Raw genomic sequence first — 16,867 nt, forward strand, 5'->3', positions numbered from 1 at the left:
CACAAAAACATTGCAGCTTGCAGGTAGAAAATATCCTGAGTTAAAAATAAATATCCTATAAATCACATTGGCTACGCATGGCCTGTCTGCAACAAACTTGAAACGCATCAGCTGGGTCGCCCTAAAACTTGTGCTAGAAAATGTCTCAGGTTGTATAACATATTCTGGGGCCCCAGAGTTTCCTGCGCCAGTGAGCTCGGGACAGACACAGCTGTAGGCTATTTGTGCAAGGGAAAAGAAGTAATCAGGGGTTTTATGACGTTTCCACTGGATCAGAGCATTACATTTTCCCTTTCATGCCAAGTGGTTATCGAAAGGGAGAGAGTTGGAAATATTGTCCAAATGCTTTCAGGAACTTTTGTCATTCTCAATTGATTCTAAAACCAGACTTTGTTTACTTGCTGTTTGAGGTGAAGAAAAATTACTTTGAGAAGCTCCACATCTCATTAGTGGTGGTAAATTAAGACGATCAGAAATACTATCAGACAACCCCAAATGGGCACATTTATAGGCCTACATTTGTGCGCAGGCCAGGTAGACTAGTCCTACTTCTATATGTACGTATTCAGGTGCGCGTTCTTACTCAACATTGACAGGAGCATTTCAAAGAGACAATTAATACATTGACAAAACCCGTAAATGGAATGAAATAAACTAAAACCTGTTTCTCACAAGTGTAGCATAGGTTGTGAGTTCTGCAAAACACATGTCCTCTCTGACAATGAGAACGGTAAATGACTGTAATAATAATATATTGAATGTATTAACGGAAATTACCGTAACCAAATAAACATTGCAGATTAGACATTTGGGAAGTAATGCTAATGTGTAGTCTACTACTGGTGATATACAGTACCAGTCAAAAGTTTGGACACTCATTATAGGGTTTTTCTTTATTTTTGCTATTTTCTACATTGTTGAATAATAGTGAATACATCAAAACTGTGAAATAACACATATGGGAAAGGGAATTATGTAGTAACCAAAAAGTGTTAAAGTGAGGGGAATTCCTAATTATTTCATGAATTTCGATTTGGACTATTGTGAGTGTACTATAGGCTAGCTATGAGTTTACCAGTCAAATTGCCAGGTTTAGAGGTTCCAAGCATGTTCTATTCATTCTATTTTCTGTGTCTGCTGCTGCTGCGTTGTGGGGGGCATTGCCTAGGCAACTGAAGTATAATTTGCTTGTTTCAGCAAGGAGCAACAAAGCTTCATCACGTTGTTAGTCCATGTAACGGTCGAAACGGACTCAACCACACGAATGCCCGGCCCTCCCGTCTTCAGGTTCACAAAAGTTGGTGACAATCACTGTTCTATCTGAGAGGAGTGGATGAGAGAGAGCTAGAAAGGGAACAAGAGGTAGGAGGGATAGGGAAGGGAGGGATCTGCTCTGTTATCTGCATGATCAATCATCAGCGCTCAGTGTGTGATTTGTGTGCTGTTGTAGCCTACCGTAGATCTATTACACAAAGTCGCCATCAATTCAAAGCGCTGCGTGCAAGGGGTTTTCCTACCATTCCATAGCAAAGAACAAGTAGACCTACAGGCTATACAGATCAGCGCCCCAAAAATGTCCATAGCCCACCATGCCCAAGATTCCCTCAACATATCACAACTGGTGAGAGGATATGCAGAGAAAGAGAAGGGTAAATAAGCTGAGACGCAAAAATACAAAATATGCACGTGCGATATACAGCATCAACTCTCTGGCTTCATTCATACATTAAACCAGTCAACTCTAGCAGCCTACCATATTTACTCATCATAAAGTCCCCAATAGAAAACATCCCTTAGGCTGCATGGCTTCTATAAATGTAATTGCGTACTATATGTGCAGGTGACCTCGATGCCGTTACGGTACACAATGTCGATATCAATCTCACATTCAAATCTCCACTAACGTGGCAGAGGCTGAAATATAAACGGTAGCTAATCACAAAACGGCAGATACTGTGTCCACAAAAGCGCTTTAGGAAATCTACATTTGCGCCATTGTTTCATGATGTTATGATTACAAAAGCGGCCACACGGTGGGCTACTGGTCAGATTTGCGGGCAGTTGATTAACTGAGCTATCCATGGTGCTGAATCTCTGCTAGCCTAGGCCTGTTTGTTTAGAATCTGATGTTCCCTGTGACAGTCACCACAATAAGCAGGTTATAATGAAGTGAAAACACCCACAACCTTCCCAAATCCCCCTGATAGCCAGGTACAAGGGCGAGAAAATTCTGAGGTAGGCTAAAACAAATGTAATTTTCACTGGACCTCATATTTGACCAGTCGGCCAGAAGTGCTTCATAGGCCTAGGCTACCTTTTTCAAGGGGAATTTTACTCTAAATCCATTTTCATGTGTATTTCTAGTCAATCCACCATGCATACGGTCTCGAAATACCATCAACATATTATCATTTATTGTATGGTTGCATCATAGATATCGAAACACCCCGTCTGTCAAAAAGTCAAATTACGTCACCATGCGAGACTGCACTTCCACCCTTCTCTTCTTTGCCAGGGATTCCCAGAAAGCAGCACGTACTAGCTGACTCTCTCGGGCTGTTCAACCATTGGTGGACGTGTAATTCAAATGATTTGCTGTGATGTTTACTAGAGCCCTGCCCGAGCCCTACCCATGCCTGCGACGTTCAGGCCCGATTGCTTTTGCCCGAAATTAGAAATTAGAAATAACTTCCTCCGTTATTAAATCCATTAGCTGCTCCTCTCTGTCTGTCACTCGCTCCCTGCTCGCTGTGCATGAGCTCTGCTCATATGGCGGCTCTGGATGTCTGTGTATATAGCAACAGCTCCTCTTGGGCTGCTCTGCTGAATGACGAAACATGAGAGAGCACAGAGCATGGCTGTTAGCTACTTTTCGTCATGCTAAACTCTGACAACTCAAGGAACATTATTATTTTCTGCAAAATAATCTCAACGGTTTTATATTTGAAGCACTTTTGACACCTATGTGTTAAACCAAGTCCACACACCGCCCACTCAATCCAGTTAGAGGGGAGTTTTTGGAGTTGTAGGAATTTACTCAAATGGGCAATTGGGAACATCAGGACTGATCAGGACATTCAAAGCTAGATATCTAGACTCCGACATTGTATTGAAACAATTTTTTGTGAATTTGTCTACTATGGACTACTGAAAACAACAAAGCCAGTGAATTACCTGGGTAAAATAGTAATTTAAAACTAGGCTACATCAATGAAAGTGTGGTGACTTTGAGAGAACTTTGAGTTTATTAAAACGTGTATAATTAAAATGTGTGTATTTCTCCATTTACAGTGGTATAATCATGTCATTTTTTTCCCTCTGGGATTATATGCTTTAAATAGCACTTCTGGTTTCAACAGGAATACCGGGATACTGGTAATTTCTTGCAATTTTCTCTGGAAGGTAAATTCTCTGGAAAATATTAAACCCTAGTGTACAGTGTGTATACACACACACACACACACACACACACACACTAGAAAGATAAGGGTCTAGGCCAACCTGGGATTTTAGGTCCTCTGTTGAAGTAGTTATGGATTTTACTCACGTCACTTGTACTTGTATGCTGTTAGGGTTTATTTTGCTCCTGTGATGCTCGCTCTCCCTGCTCAACAACAAGCTGGTGGTCTCCTGTGGGCCCTTACCCATGCAGGGTTAAGTAAAGGACACACACACACACACGTGTTACAATATGAATTAATGCTGAGGTCCTGGGGTTAGAAATTGTCCTTTCCACCTGGTGGCTACCTGACTCTGAACAGATATGGTTGTTGCAGTCTGGAAAAACACACACAGCCACTTGTCAGTCCTGTTGCATCGCAGCTTGGATCTCACCATTTAACTATTGACCAGTCTAGCAACAATGTCTTAAAAACAGCTCAGCTGAAGAGTAGATGGTGGGGTGACTTCACCTAGACCTACAGCTATAATATAGGCGGTATAGTATAGGCGGTATACAGAAGTATTGGCGGTATACTATAGGCGTTGGAAAAGTGTGTATTACAGTACTGTACATTCTATTCCGTACTTAGTTACCGTATTATAAGTGCTCAATTACACAAGACAACATAGTAGCCTAGCTCATAGAAACGTTGAATGTATGATGATGATTTCTTTGTGACCATCTCTGTCGGTTTGTAACCTTTTACTGATGTCTCTGTTATTCTTGTGTTTTAGATGGTAGCCGTAAAGGAAGTGGAGGAGAGGGGAGCAGCAAGCCCACGTACGGCTGTCAGGTGACCATCCAGTCAGGGAAGGAGAAAGAGATGATGAAGATGCACCGGAGGGAGGAGAAGAGGGAGAGGAAGAGGGGGGAGAGACGTTGGGATGACACAGAATCCTCTTCCGACCTCTACTTTGACCCCAAGGAGATGAGAGCTCAGAGGTGAACCACCACACTAGATCTCTTTCTAGCTCTTCCCCTTTCCTATCTTTCTCTTCTCTCTCTTCTCATGTCTTTCTCTTCTCTCTCTCTTCTCTCTGCCTCTTTTTCCTTCCCTCTCTTCCATTTTCCCTTCTCTCTGTTTTACTTTTTTTTCTATCTCCCCCTGTGATCTTCTTTCCATATGGAAACACCCTACTGCATTTTTCATCACTGCTCGGCTGCAGGTTATAAGAAAAAAAAACACAGCTCCTGGTCACGTTTTTTCTGAAATAAATAAATAATAAGGGATCTTTCTGAAAGTTTAATTTCAGCGGATAAAAAAGTGGCGCAGTGATCGGTTTAATTAAACTTATCCGGGCCGAATCCGGCAGAGTATGAAGGAAGAGATTAGCAAATCCACGTTACATTAGCAGAGAATAGTACTACTGCAGAGCCTCACATCTCCACACGTCTCCTGTCTAACAGCTCTCAACTCTAGTATCCATCCCCAATCACAACCAACCACACATTAAGCATGTGTAACTATGGCTGTTCTGCTCTTCATGTGGATGTTTGGTGTTGAAATACTATATATTTTTTTCTGGGTTTTATGGATGTATTGTTATGTTCGGTCCCGGTTGTGTTATTGCTGTGTTGTGGTTGATTTAATGGTTGTGTGTTGTCCTGGTTGTGTTTCTCCAGAGAGCAGGCCCTGCTGACAGCACGGCGGTCTCCAGTGCTGAGCAGAGAGAGGGTGTACGAACGCATCCGCTACCCCAACGTCTATGACTGCTACGCCGAGGCCACCAAGACCTCCGCCTTCGTAGGGGGAGCCAAGGTACAGTATGTGGAAATTACCAGAGGTGCGTCACAAATGACACCCTTTTTCTTATATAATGCACTACTTTTGCGCAGGCTCCATAGGGCTCTGGTCAAAGGTACTGCACTATGTAGGGATAAGGGAATAGGGAGCCTTTTGGGACAAAACCCTGTACTGCCCAATACCAAATCTATGCCCTATATACACTTGACCCCTAGACCATCATGTTCTATCCAAATTAACAATGACTATAACAAGACTAGAAGACATTTTCAAATCCTGCCCACCTGTATTAATGGGCAAAATGAACAGCTTGCATTACTTCCATTTCTCTTTGATAGCGATAGCGACCGGGAGGAAAGTTATAGAGCGCACAGACACACACACACTTCGTTCAACCTTCACTAGCACCCATCACATTACCCACAAGCCACTGCTTTTATCCCATTTTTATTATCTATTTTTTAATTCTTGCTGCTTTTTCACTCACTATTTACATCAACTAACCTGGAGTGTATTTATTTAGTCCTCAGTTCAGTAGGAGCAGGTGAGGTAGGGGAAATGATGTTCACTGGAAAGTTGATACATTTTCTCATCTGAACATGACTTTTGCAATGTTTTGAATGTGTTTGTTTTCAAGTTGAGGCGGTGTTTGTTGATGTTTTATTGTGTGTATTGTAATATGTTTAATATTATGTAGTTCAGTTGGTAATAAATAGATTGGGGTGGAAATGTACTTTATGTAATGCGGCGTGTTGTTAATATTTGGGATGTGTTTGTGTTGTGTTCAGCTGATGTTACCAGAGGGGATAAAGAGAGAGAATAATAAGATGTATGAAGAGGTGGAGATTCCTCCTAGTGATCCCATGCCCATCGGCTTTGAGGAGAAACCCATCTACATCTCTGAACTGGACGAGGTAAGACACCCAATGGTTACATGGTTACATGTGGATTTGGGAGGTGGGGGCACACAGCATACTACACATCACGAAGGGACCTGCAATTTTGGGGGGAGAATGACTGTGAGAAGGTCAATTCTGTTTACTTTTTAAAAGGACTTTCTACTCATAAGTGAAAAATAAAATATAATTCTCCCTCCAGAAATGACCCCAATATAACAGATTGGTTCATATTGTCAGGCAGGTGAGCTATTTAGTTGGGCCGGGACGATACCAGTATCGTGATACTTGTTAGTATCATGGTAAGGAAACAAATCGCAAAGAAGATTTAACTACTTCAGGAAAACAAGCTTAGTATATGTGTTTAAGCAAATGTTGGTCGTGTGTGTGTGCTTGAGTGTCAGTGTAGGCCCCTGTGAGTGTACATAGAGACAGTGCAAAAAATAAGAAAGTCTGTGTAGCTATTTTGTTAGCTACAGTATTATGGTGTGGGGATTGAAGCTGTTCAGGAGCCTGTTGGTGTCAGACTTGATGCACCAGGACCGTTTGTCATGCGGAAGCAGAGAGAACAGTGGATGGCTTGGGTGGTTGGAGTTGCTAACAATTTTCCGGGCTGTCCTTTCACACCGCCTGATATAGAGGTCATGGATGGCAGGGAGCTCGGTCCCAGTGATGTACTGGGCTGTCTGCACAACCCTCTGTAGCGCCTTGCGATTGAGAGCGGTGCTATTGCCATACCAAGCAGTGATACAGCCAGTCAAGATGCTCTCAATGGTACAGCTGTAGAACTTTTTGAGCCTATATTCTTAGCCTACTATAAAATATATGTGTTGACTGTGATCAGGGGAGCCTAAGTGTGTCTTGTCTGTTTAATGAACAATTCGGAAAGTATTCAGACCTCGACTTTTTCCACATTGTTACATTACAGTCTTATTCTAAATTTGATGAGGGAAAAAAGTAACTTAATCAATCTACACACAATACCCCATAATGACAAAGCAAAAAACATTTTAATAAAAAATAACAAACACATACCTTATTTACAAAAGTATTCCTTTGCTATGAGACTCGAAAGTGGCCAGACGGAAGCCACTCCTCAATAAAAATCACAACAGCCCGCTTGGAGTTTGGCAAAGGGCACCTAAAGGACTCTCAGACCATAAGAAACAAGATTATCTGGTCTGATGAAACCAGGATTAAACTGTTTGTCCTGAATGCCAAGCGTCACGTCTGGAGGAAATCTGGCACCATCCCTATGATGAAGCATGGTGGTGGCAGCATCATGCTGTCGGGATGTTTTTCAGGGACTGGGAGACTAGTCAGGAGATATTACTGCACTGTTGGATCTAGAAGCACAAGCATTTTGCTACACTCGCATTAACATCTGCTAAACATGTGTATGTGACCAATAAAATTTGATTTGATTTGAGGATCGATGGAGCAAAGTATAGAGATCCTTGATAAAAACCTGCTCCAGAGCACTCCGGACCTCAGACTGGGGTCAAGGTTGACCTTCAAACAGGACAATGAACCTAAGCACACAGCCAAGACAACATAGGAGTGGCTTCGGGACAAGTCCCTGAATGTCGTTGAGTGGCCCAGCCAGAGCCCGGACTTGAACTCGATCGAACATCTCTGGCTAGACCTGAAAATAATTGTGCAGCGACGCTCCCCATCCAACCTGACAGAGCTTGAGAGGATCTGCAGAGAAGAATGGGAGAAACTCCCCAAATACAGGTGTGCCAAGCTTGTAGCGTTGTACCCAAGAATACTCTAGGCTGTAATCGCTGCCAAAAGTGCTTTATCAAAGTACTGAGTAAAGGGTCTGAATACTTATGTAAATATTTTTTTCTCTCAATTTTCTCCATTTGCAAAAATTTCTAAAAACCTGTTTTTGCTTTGTCATTATGTGTAGATTGAGGGGGGGAACTATTTATTAAATTTTAGAATAAGGCAGTAACGTAACAAAATGTGCATGGGCATCTGCACGGGAGATATACAAGGCTTATCCAGGCCAAGAATATGGTACAAATGGGACTGTATGAATTGGGCTCTAAAAAATATCCCCTGATAATTCTTTTTACAGGCAAAATACCGTAAAGTCTGTCTGTAAAAGGTATCCGTGTGACTGTGAGTGCCAGCCAGGGCGTGCTCAGTTTCACTCCCTGGTGTCCATATTCAAGCGACTGGGAGCGTTCTGGAGCCGTAATTGGCAGTGAGTGATGTTGAGTCTTAATGGAAGTGCTGTAGTTCTCAGCCAGCTGTCTGGAGCCACAATGGCTTCTCCTCTCTGACTGACAGTCTGAGTGACAGGCTTACAAATCTGCCCTCAGCCAATAGCAGGGCAGTGGACTGGACTGACAGACAGGTGAGCTAATCCTCACCCAGCCATTCGGGAGATGGGAGAGCAGAGGTTGTCAGTTGGCTTCAGTTCAATCACATCACTGTCTTTTCTTCTGGTTCTTCATCTAGACTTCTGGAGTCATTCTGTATGGGATCATGGGGGGATGTTTAGAAACAGTTATGGCATTTATTCTCTGTCAAATTCAATCTTGAATAGATTTTGGGTAGAATCCTAAGTGTGGAATTAACTCCCCTGGATGTGCCCAAAACATGGCATCATATCTGAAGATGACTGGATATGTTTAAACCTTGGAACATATTTTGTCATATTTGTAGAGTACTCCTGTAGCTGTTCACCTCACTTAACCTGTCTGTCACTCAAGATGACAGGCATAGTGTGTGTGTGATCGCAGGATGAGACAAATTGATTAAGAGAAGGATTGGTCATGCATGTGTGGTTGCTGTTGTTATTTTTGCACAGACGCCGGCTCAGGTGTTTGTCTCCCTGCCTGTCACTCATTATCTTCATTAGGCTTTCTTAAATGCTAAATGTGTAAAACATGTCACTGTCTCTCTCTATCCCCATCAATGCCTAGCTTCCTCTGGTGGGCTAAGTGGAGTTTCGGCTATTTAGTTTTTTACACCCATTCAGCTAATCCAGAGAGGGTACTTCATGAAGTGGGCTGGGATTGGGTATGAGAGTATCACTTTCGAAAAGCTCTCTCCCACGCTAGGGCTGGGACGATACCAGTATTGCGGCAAGGAAACCAAACACTAAGTGGATTTAACTTCTTTAGGAAAACAGCCCTAATGTTGGAAACAACCATCATTATGTTGTCATCCAGAGTCACATTGATTGATTTTCAAGCTATAGCACACAATACCTACACACAGCAGGTTTTTGTTTTCATTTCAAAGAATATTGCGAGACTGGTATCATCCTGGCCCTATCCCGTACCTCAGGTCCTATCTCATTGCTTAACACTCATCTCCAACCCTGGATTCACCCCTAGCCCTGGGTTCTGCTACCTTGGCTATTACCCGCCCCAGTACCTGATACATTTGCTCTTTGAGTTGGTTCTCTGCTATTCACACTATCTTCAAGCCTCTGGCTTTGAAGAGCCACCTGGCACATCAAACAGTACGTGCTCTAAGGGACCAGGTATTTGAGAGGAAGGTTTGCCCAAGTGCCCGAATAGAGGGGCAAAACATGCATGCGCGTCCCAATCAAGGCAGGCACAGTCTTTTGCTCGAAGTGTATTTGATATTATTCAGTAGTATTTGAAAGAAAACAAATACTATTGGAACCCAGGTCTGATGTAGGCCCTCACATGCAACAGCATCCCCCTCTGCACGAGAGAGAGTGGTGGAAGAACCCTTGGTCCTCATCATGAAGGAAGTGATCAATGTCAGAGGCTCTCCTCTACTTTAAGTGGGATGAGTTGGGATGGACAGACAGGATTTATCTCCTCTCTCGGGAGTTAATTTCCTGTTTATTTTTCTCACAGGAAACAATGAATTACAGTACACCAGGGCATGATAAGTTTGTGGTTGTGTCTTACAGAGAGAGTTAATCAACCGTTTTGTTCATTCTGTAGCCCTGCCCGTTCCACAAATGAATTTACAAGTTCCACATTTAAAAAAAACGGACATCATCGTCTTGTCTTCTCGTTTTCTGAAAGCCTGATCTTTCTTTCTTGTCTTTTTTTTTTTGGTTCTGGGCTTCTCCCTGTCTCTCCACTAGCTCCAGCAGGCTAGATTCCCTGCTTCCTGTTCTGTTTGAAACCCCTGTGTGACGGGTCCAGATTGATATGGAGCCTGTTCAGCTGAGCGATGTGAATTAGCCCCTAGCGCAGGAGCTCCTCTATTCATTAACTAAAGCCGGGCTACTCTGAAACAAAATGCCTCTCTCTTATTAAGCACCAAGCACACACCGCCGAGGCTAATACGTCTTTACGTGCTATTAGGAGCAGGCCGAACCGAAAGCCTGTCAGCTTTTTTCCCCTTCCCTTTCTTTCCCCACCATCACGCAGAGTAGCGTAGATTGCCATTTATTGAAAGCTGTAATGGGCAACAGGGCTCTGCCCTGCCTGGCAAGCCTTTACTAGCACTGTGAAACATTAAAAGTGGGGAATTTATTAGGAGGCCTTTTTAACGAATGAATCCTGCTCTCGTCACGCTGATAAAAGCCTATCTAATTTCTGTGTATAAATATATATGAGAGAGAGAGATTCCCCCTTGTGCTGACAGAAAAACAACACAACAACCCCTCCATACTCGATCTGGAAACAGGACTACCTACTCATCCAGTACATACACTGTAGGCTCTCACTCCGGCACTTACAGATGTACTGATATATCCATGGAGGCATGAGAAGACCTAGACTAGGGAGGGTATATTACTGGAAACTTTCAAACTTTACCAGTAAACTACCAGAATGTTGTTATCTTTCAATGATTTTATGTAATCTGTCACAAGACATCTAGTGGCATTGTTAGATGCTTTTTAAATAAAATGTTCTCTTGAACCATATGGTCTATCTACTAGAAACTCATGGACAATATGGACACAGATTTAACAAATGTATACTAAATATCAATCATTGTTTAAAAAGTTCAAGTATAAATGACCAAAGTTACGTTAGATTGCCTTAGCTTTTCTGTTATTTACCAAAATTACTGAAGATTCTGGTAAGTTTGTCAAATTTACGGTAGCTTTGCAATCCTAACAGACACATCCTGTCACCCCTAGGAACCGCAAATCAGGACCACACTCCTTCTTAAGGATTTTAAGAAGACTTGACTTACATTAAGAGATATGGTTATTCCCAAAGGGGAGAACTGAATTGAGCGATAGGATTTAGGAGCGTGTGTGCGTGCGCTGATGGTCTTTACTATGGGAGATAGTTTCCTGCCAAACCCTGGTTGTATATTCTCCTACGTCTTCTTCACCTAAGTGAATATTGAATACTTACACGGAACCCAACCCGGCTGCGTGCGTGCGCCATCGTGCATAAATGTATTTTGTCCCCCCACACCAAACGCGATCACGACACCCAGGTTAAAATATCAAAACAAACTCTGAACCAATTATATTAATTTGGGAACAGGTCGAAAAGCATTAAACATTTATGGCAATTTAGCTAGTTAGCTTGCACTTGCTAGCTAATTTGTCCTATTTAGTTAGCTTGCTGTTGCTAGCTAATTTGTCCTGGGATATAAACATTGAGTTATTTTACCTGAAATGCACAAGGTTCTCTACTCCGCCAATTAATCCACACATAAAATGGTCAACCGAATCGTTTCTAGTCATCTCTCTTCCTTCCAGGCTTTATCTTCTCTTGACTTTATATTGCGATTGGCAACTTTCATAAATTAGGTGCATTACCGCCACTGACCTCGTTCGTCTTTTAGTCACCCACGTGGGTATAACCAATGAGGAGATGGCACGTGGGTACCTGCTTCTATAAACAAATTAGGAGTTGGGAGAGGCAGGACTTGAAGCGCGATCTGTGTCACAAATAAAACGGACTTCTATTTTAGAAGTTTTTTAAAATGTCAAAATTTATTTTGCAATGCTCACGCACGCGATGCGAGCGGTGTAGTCAGCCTGTTAGCCTGTCTTCTTCATAGACGTTGACATGATTGTGTACTGGTGGACAGGGTTTTCCGTCTACTCTGTCATAGAGAGGGAGGGACTTGTGGTGCGTGTGCTGGGGTGTGATGGTTGGAATCATGTGTGTGGACTCACTCTTCTGTCCTCATGTCCTGACTAGGTGTCTCTCCTCACAGAATGCAGATGTTGGACCTTCATGTGTCCAAACCTCCAAGAGGAGTGTAGGCTAGTTGGAGGGGTAGAGTAAGCCCGGTAGAGTTCTAGGATTTAGCACGAAGACTCTTGTAAATGAAGTGAGATGGGTTTCCACCCTCCTCCTCCTGTCTTATCTCCTAATTCAATGTTCAACCCTCCCCCATTAGTGTCCCCCCACTCGTTGGTGTCTCTGCCTCACCCTTCAGAGTGAGGGACATGGGTCCTGTGTTCTGGACTGTGGCAGGAGGACACGAGACGGAGCAGGGAGTGCTATCCATAATTAATCTGTCCTGATTGCGTTTCCTAATCCAGTTTTGATTTCCTCCTCAGTGCACACGTGTGTGTGTGTTTGCTCAGACTTGCAAAGCAGGTGTGGGGATGAGAGAGACAGTGGGGGGTGGAAAGAGCACAGATGGTGGACAGAGGCTTGTTAAAGCCTTATCTCTGATGTGAAAGGAGAGGCCTTGGGGAGTGGCAGCATACATCTCATCTAGAGCCACTTATCTCTCAGGTTGCCGTGTGTCCGTGTGTGTGTGTCCGTGTGTGTGTGTGAGTCCGTGTGTGAGTCGGTGCATGCGGGGGTGTGTCGGTGCGTGTGAGTCTGTCCGTGCGCGTGAGTGAGTGCGTCCTTGACTGAGTCTGTGTGTGTGTGAGAGTCCATGCGGGGGTGTGCCCGTGCGTGAGTCCATCCGTGCGAGTGCCCGTGCGTGAGTCCATCCGTGCGAGTGCCCGTGCGTGAGTCCATCCGTGCGAGTGCCCGTGCGTGAGTCCATCCGTGCGAGTGCCCGTGCGTGAGTCCATCCGTGCGAGTGCCCGTGCGTGAGTCCATCCGTGCGAGTGCCCGTGCGTGAGTCCATCCGTGCGAGTGCCCGTGCGTGAGTCCATCCGTGCGAGTGCCCGTGCGTGAGTCCATCCGTGCGAGTGCCCGTGCGTGAGTCCATCCGTGCGAGTGCCCGTGCGTGAGTCCATCCGTGCGAGTGCCCGTGCGTGAGTCCATCCGTGCGAGTGCCCGTGCGTGAGTCCATCCGTGCGAGTGCAAGTGAGTGTGTCCTTCCGTGCGTTTGTGAGTGTGTCCTTCCGTGCGTTTGTGAGTGTGTCCTTCCGTGCGTTTGTGAGTGTGTCCTTCCGTGCGTTTGTGAGTGTGTCCTTCCGTGCGTTTGTGAGTGTGTCCTTCCGTGCGTTTGTGAGTGTGTCCTTCCGTGCGTTTGTGAGTGTGTCCGTCCGTGCGTTTGTGAGTGAGTGTCCCCGTGCGGGTGAGTGTCCCCGTGCGGGTGAGTGTCCCCGTGCGGGTGAGTGTCCCCGTGCGGGTGCGTGTCCCCGTGCGAGTGAGTCCGTCCGTGCGTGTCCGTGTATGCGAGTGAGTCCGTCCGTCCCCGACTGAGTGAGTGTGTGTGTGTGTGTGTGTGAGAGCCGGTGCGTGTGTGTGTGCTCGTGTGAGCCCGTGCATGCGTGAGTCCGTGCATGTGAGTCTGTCCATCCGTGGGTTTGCGAGTGAGTGTCCCCGTGCGAGTGAGTGTCCCCGTGCGAGTGAGTCCGTCCGTGCGTGTCCGTGTATGCGAGTGAGTCCGTCCGTGTATGCGAGTGAGTCCGTCCGTGCGTGTCCGTGTATGCGAGTGAGTCCGTCCGTGTATGCGAGTGAGTCCGTCCGTGCGTGTCCGTGTATGCGAGTGAGTCTGTCCGTGTATGCGAGTGAGTCTGTCCGTGTATGCGAGTGAGTCTGTCCGTGTATGCGAGTGAGTCTGTCCGTGTATGCGAGTGAGTCTGTCCGTGCGAGCGAGTGAGTGAGTCCGTGCGTCCCCGTGTATGCGAGTGAGTCTGTCCGTGCGAGCGAGTGAGTGAGTCCGTGCGTCCCCGTGTATGCGAGTGAGTCTGTCTGTCCGTGCGAGCGAGTGAGTGAGTCCGTGCGTCCCCGTGTATGCGAGTGAGTCTGTCCGTGCGAGCGAGTGAGTGAGTCCGTGCGTCCCCGTGTATGCGAGTGAGTCTGTCCGTGCGAGCGAGTGAGTGAGTCCGTGCGTCCCCGTGTATGCGAGTGAGTGAGTCCGTTCTACTGGCGTGCTGTGGGGAAATTAATGGGCCTCCTGTTTGCTGCATCTGCATCTCATGCTGTCAAACTCCACAGTACAGCTTGTGTGTGTGTTTGGCCAGGTCATTCAGGGCTCTGTGTGTGGGCTTGGAGCTGATAAGCTGTTTACTAAAACTAGCAATTAAAATTTGATCAAGCTGTCAATTCAAATGGAATGAAATGGAACTGAAAAGTAATTAAAAGCATAGCGTGCAAACAACAACTTTCTTTTTAGCTCCCCATTACCAATGCACATCATTTAATTAGTTTAGCAGTTCTCACCCTGACTCATACAGTCAATATATGCTTACACGTATACAGTAGCCACACGCACATACCTTTGCACAGGTGATAGTCCATGTTTTTAGGTGAGCAGGTACAGTGCATTTGGAAAGTATTCAGACCCCTTTTTCCACATTTTGTTACATTACAGCCTTGGTCTAAAATTAATTAAACTTTTTTCCTCAATCTACACACACTACCCCATAATGACAAAGCAAAAACAGGTTTTTAGATTTTTTTGCAAATGTATAAAATAGAAAATCAATACCTTATTTACATAAAGTATTCAGACTCTTTGCTATTGAGTTCAGGTGCATCCTGTTTCTATTGACCATCCTTGAGATGTTTCTACAACTTGTTTGGAGTCTACCTTTTGGTAAATTCAATTGATTGGACATGATTTGGAAAGATACACACCTGTCTATATAAGGTCCCACGGTTGACAGTGCATGTCAGAGAAAAAACCAAGCCATGAGGTCGAAGAAATTGTCCGTAGGGCTCTGAGACAGAATTGTGTCGAGGCACAGATCTGGGGAATGATACCAAAAAGATTCTGCAGCATTGAAGGTCTTCAAGAACACAGTGGCCTCCATCATTCTTAAATGGAAGAAGTTTGGAACCACCAAGACTCTTCCTAGATCTGGCCGCCCGGGCAAACTGAGCAATCGGGGGAGAAGGCGGCAGGTAGCCTAGTGGTTAGAGCGTTGGACTAATAACCGAAAGGTTGCAAGATCGAATTCCCGAGCTGACAAGGTAAAAAACTTTCGTTCTGCCCCTGAACTAGGCAGTTATTGAAAATAAGAATCTGTTCTTAACTGACTTGCCTAGTTAAATAAAGGTAACATAAAAGGGCCTTAGTCAGGGAGGTGACCATCTCTACAGCACTCCACCAATCAGGCCTTTATGGTGGATTGGCCAGACGGAAGCCATTCCTCAGTAAAAGGCACATGATACCCCGCTTGGAGATTGCCTAAAGGCAGCTAAAGACTAGTCAGGATCGAGGGAAAAATGAACAGAGCAAAGTATAGAGATCCTTGATGAAAACCTTCTCCAGAGCGCTCAAGACCTCAGACTGTGGGCGAAGGTTCACCTTCCAACAGGACTACGACCCTAAGCACAATGTCCTTGAGTGGCCCAGCCAGAGCCCAGACTTGAACCCAAATAGCTATGCAGCGACGCTCTCCATCCAAACTTGACAGAGCTTAAGAGGATCTGCAGAAAAGAATAGGAGAAACTCCCCAAATACAGGTGTGCCAAGCTAATAGGGTCATACCCAAGAAGACTCGAGGCTGTAATTTCTGCCAAAGGTGCTTCAACCTATTTTTGCTTTCTCTTCATGGGGTATTCATTGTGTGTAGATTAATGTGGGGAAAAAACGATTTAATCCGTTTTAGAAGTAACAAAATGTGGAAAAAGTCAAGATGTCTGAATACTTTCCAAATGCACTGTTAAACTAGGACAGGGAGGCAATTGGACAGAGACTGCTTGGTAGGTGTTTTAGATTTAGCTGTGGAATCATTACTGGGATCTTTGAGTGTCTAATTAGTGAGTTTAGAGTGGCTGGTGGATTGGTTCTGTATTGCCAGTTTATTCCCAATCAGCCTGGTTGGCACATTTGGCCGTAGGCTGTGCTAGCACTCTAATAATGAGCCTGCTGGCTTCCATCGCACTCACTACACAGTACAGACTGGGAAATATATATACACACACACACACACACACACACACACACACAGAGACAACACTGTATGAACCGAGAGTGGGACACACACACAGTACTGACTGGGATTGGGATACACACACAACACACACAGATGTTCTGGGCCTGGATGGGTTCGATACTCCCACAAAATCTGTGGCGAGCGGTCACGTTCCATCCAGCTTGCTCACTTTAACAGTGTTCATGGTATGGATCTCTATTAGACATCTGGAACTAACAATGTTTTTAGTTAGGGGGTTAGGCACATGGGTGTATCAGAATGTAAAGTGATGCAGTTGGAATTAGTCAGTTGTACATGATGATGATGATGATGAATAGGTGGCGACGAAGCTGGAATGAGGCAGTCGTATCTTGGACATTTTTGAGATGGTCCCTTCAAATGGAATTTTGGTTAAAACACGTTTTAAAGTGAGCAGAGGTTCGGGAGAGAAGGGCTTTCACAAATGTTATGCTTCTGCCCCCTCTGGACCTCTCCCATTCCTCCACTCACATCAGCACCACCTGGTTGACATCCTGGGGAGAAGCCTTTGATAGCTGCATGGGTCTGTCTTTGTGGGGGAGTAGGGC

General features: G+C 44.9%; 1 protein-coding gene across 3 annotated transcripts in view; it reads left to right on the plus strand.

The window, feature by feature from the left end:
* Window positions 1-16,867, plus strand: part of ascc3 (activating signal cointegrator 1 complex subunit 3) — a 144,474-nt gene that overhangs the window by 23,943 nt on the left and 103,664 nt on the right. For all 3 annotated transcript variants that reach the window (XM_071396978.1, XM_071396980.1, XM_071396979.1), the window contains exons 7-9: window positions 4,177-4,384; window positions 5,066-5,201; window positions 5,975-6,100. In XM_071396978.1, coding sequence (XP_071253079.1) covers window positions 4,177-4,384; window positions 5,066-5,201; window positions 5,975-6,100 — 470 coding nt within the window. The remainder of the gene's footprint in view (window positions 1-4,176; window positions 4,385-5,065; window positions 5,202-5,974; window positions 6,101-16,867) is intronic.

This window comes from Salvelinus alpinus, chromosome 4 (genome assembly GCF_045679555.1).
Source record: "Salvelinus alpinus chromosome 4, SLU_Salpinus.1, whole genome shotgun sequence".
Taxonomy (NCBI): Eukaryota; Metazoa; Chordata; class Actinopteri; order Salmoniformes; family Salmonidae; genus Salvelinus; species Salvelinus alpinus.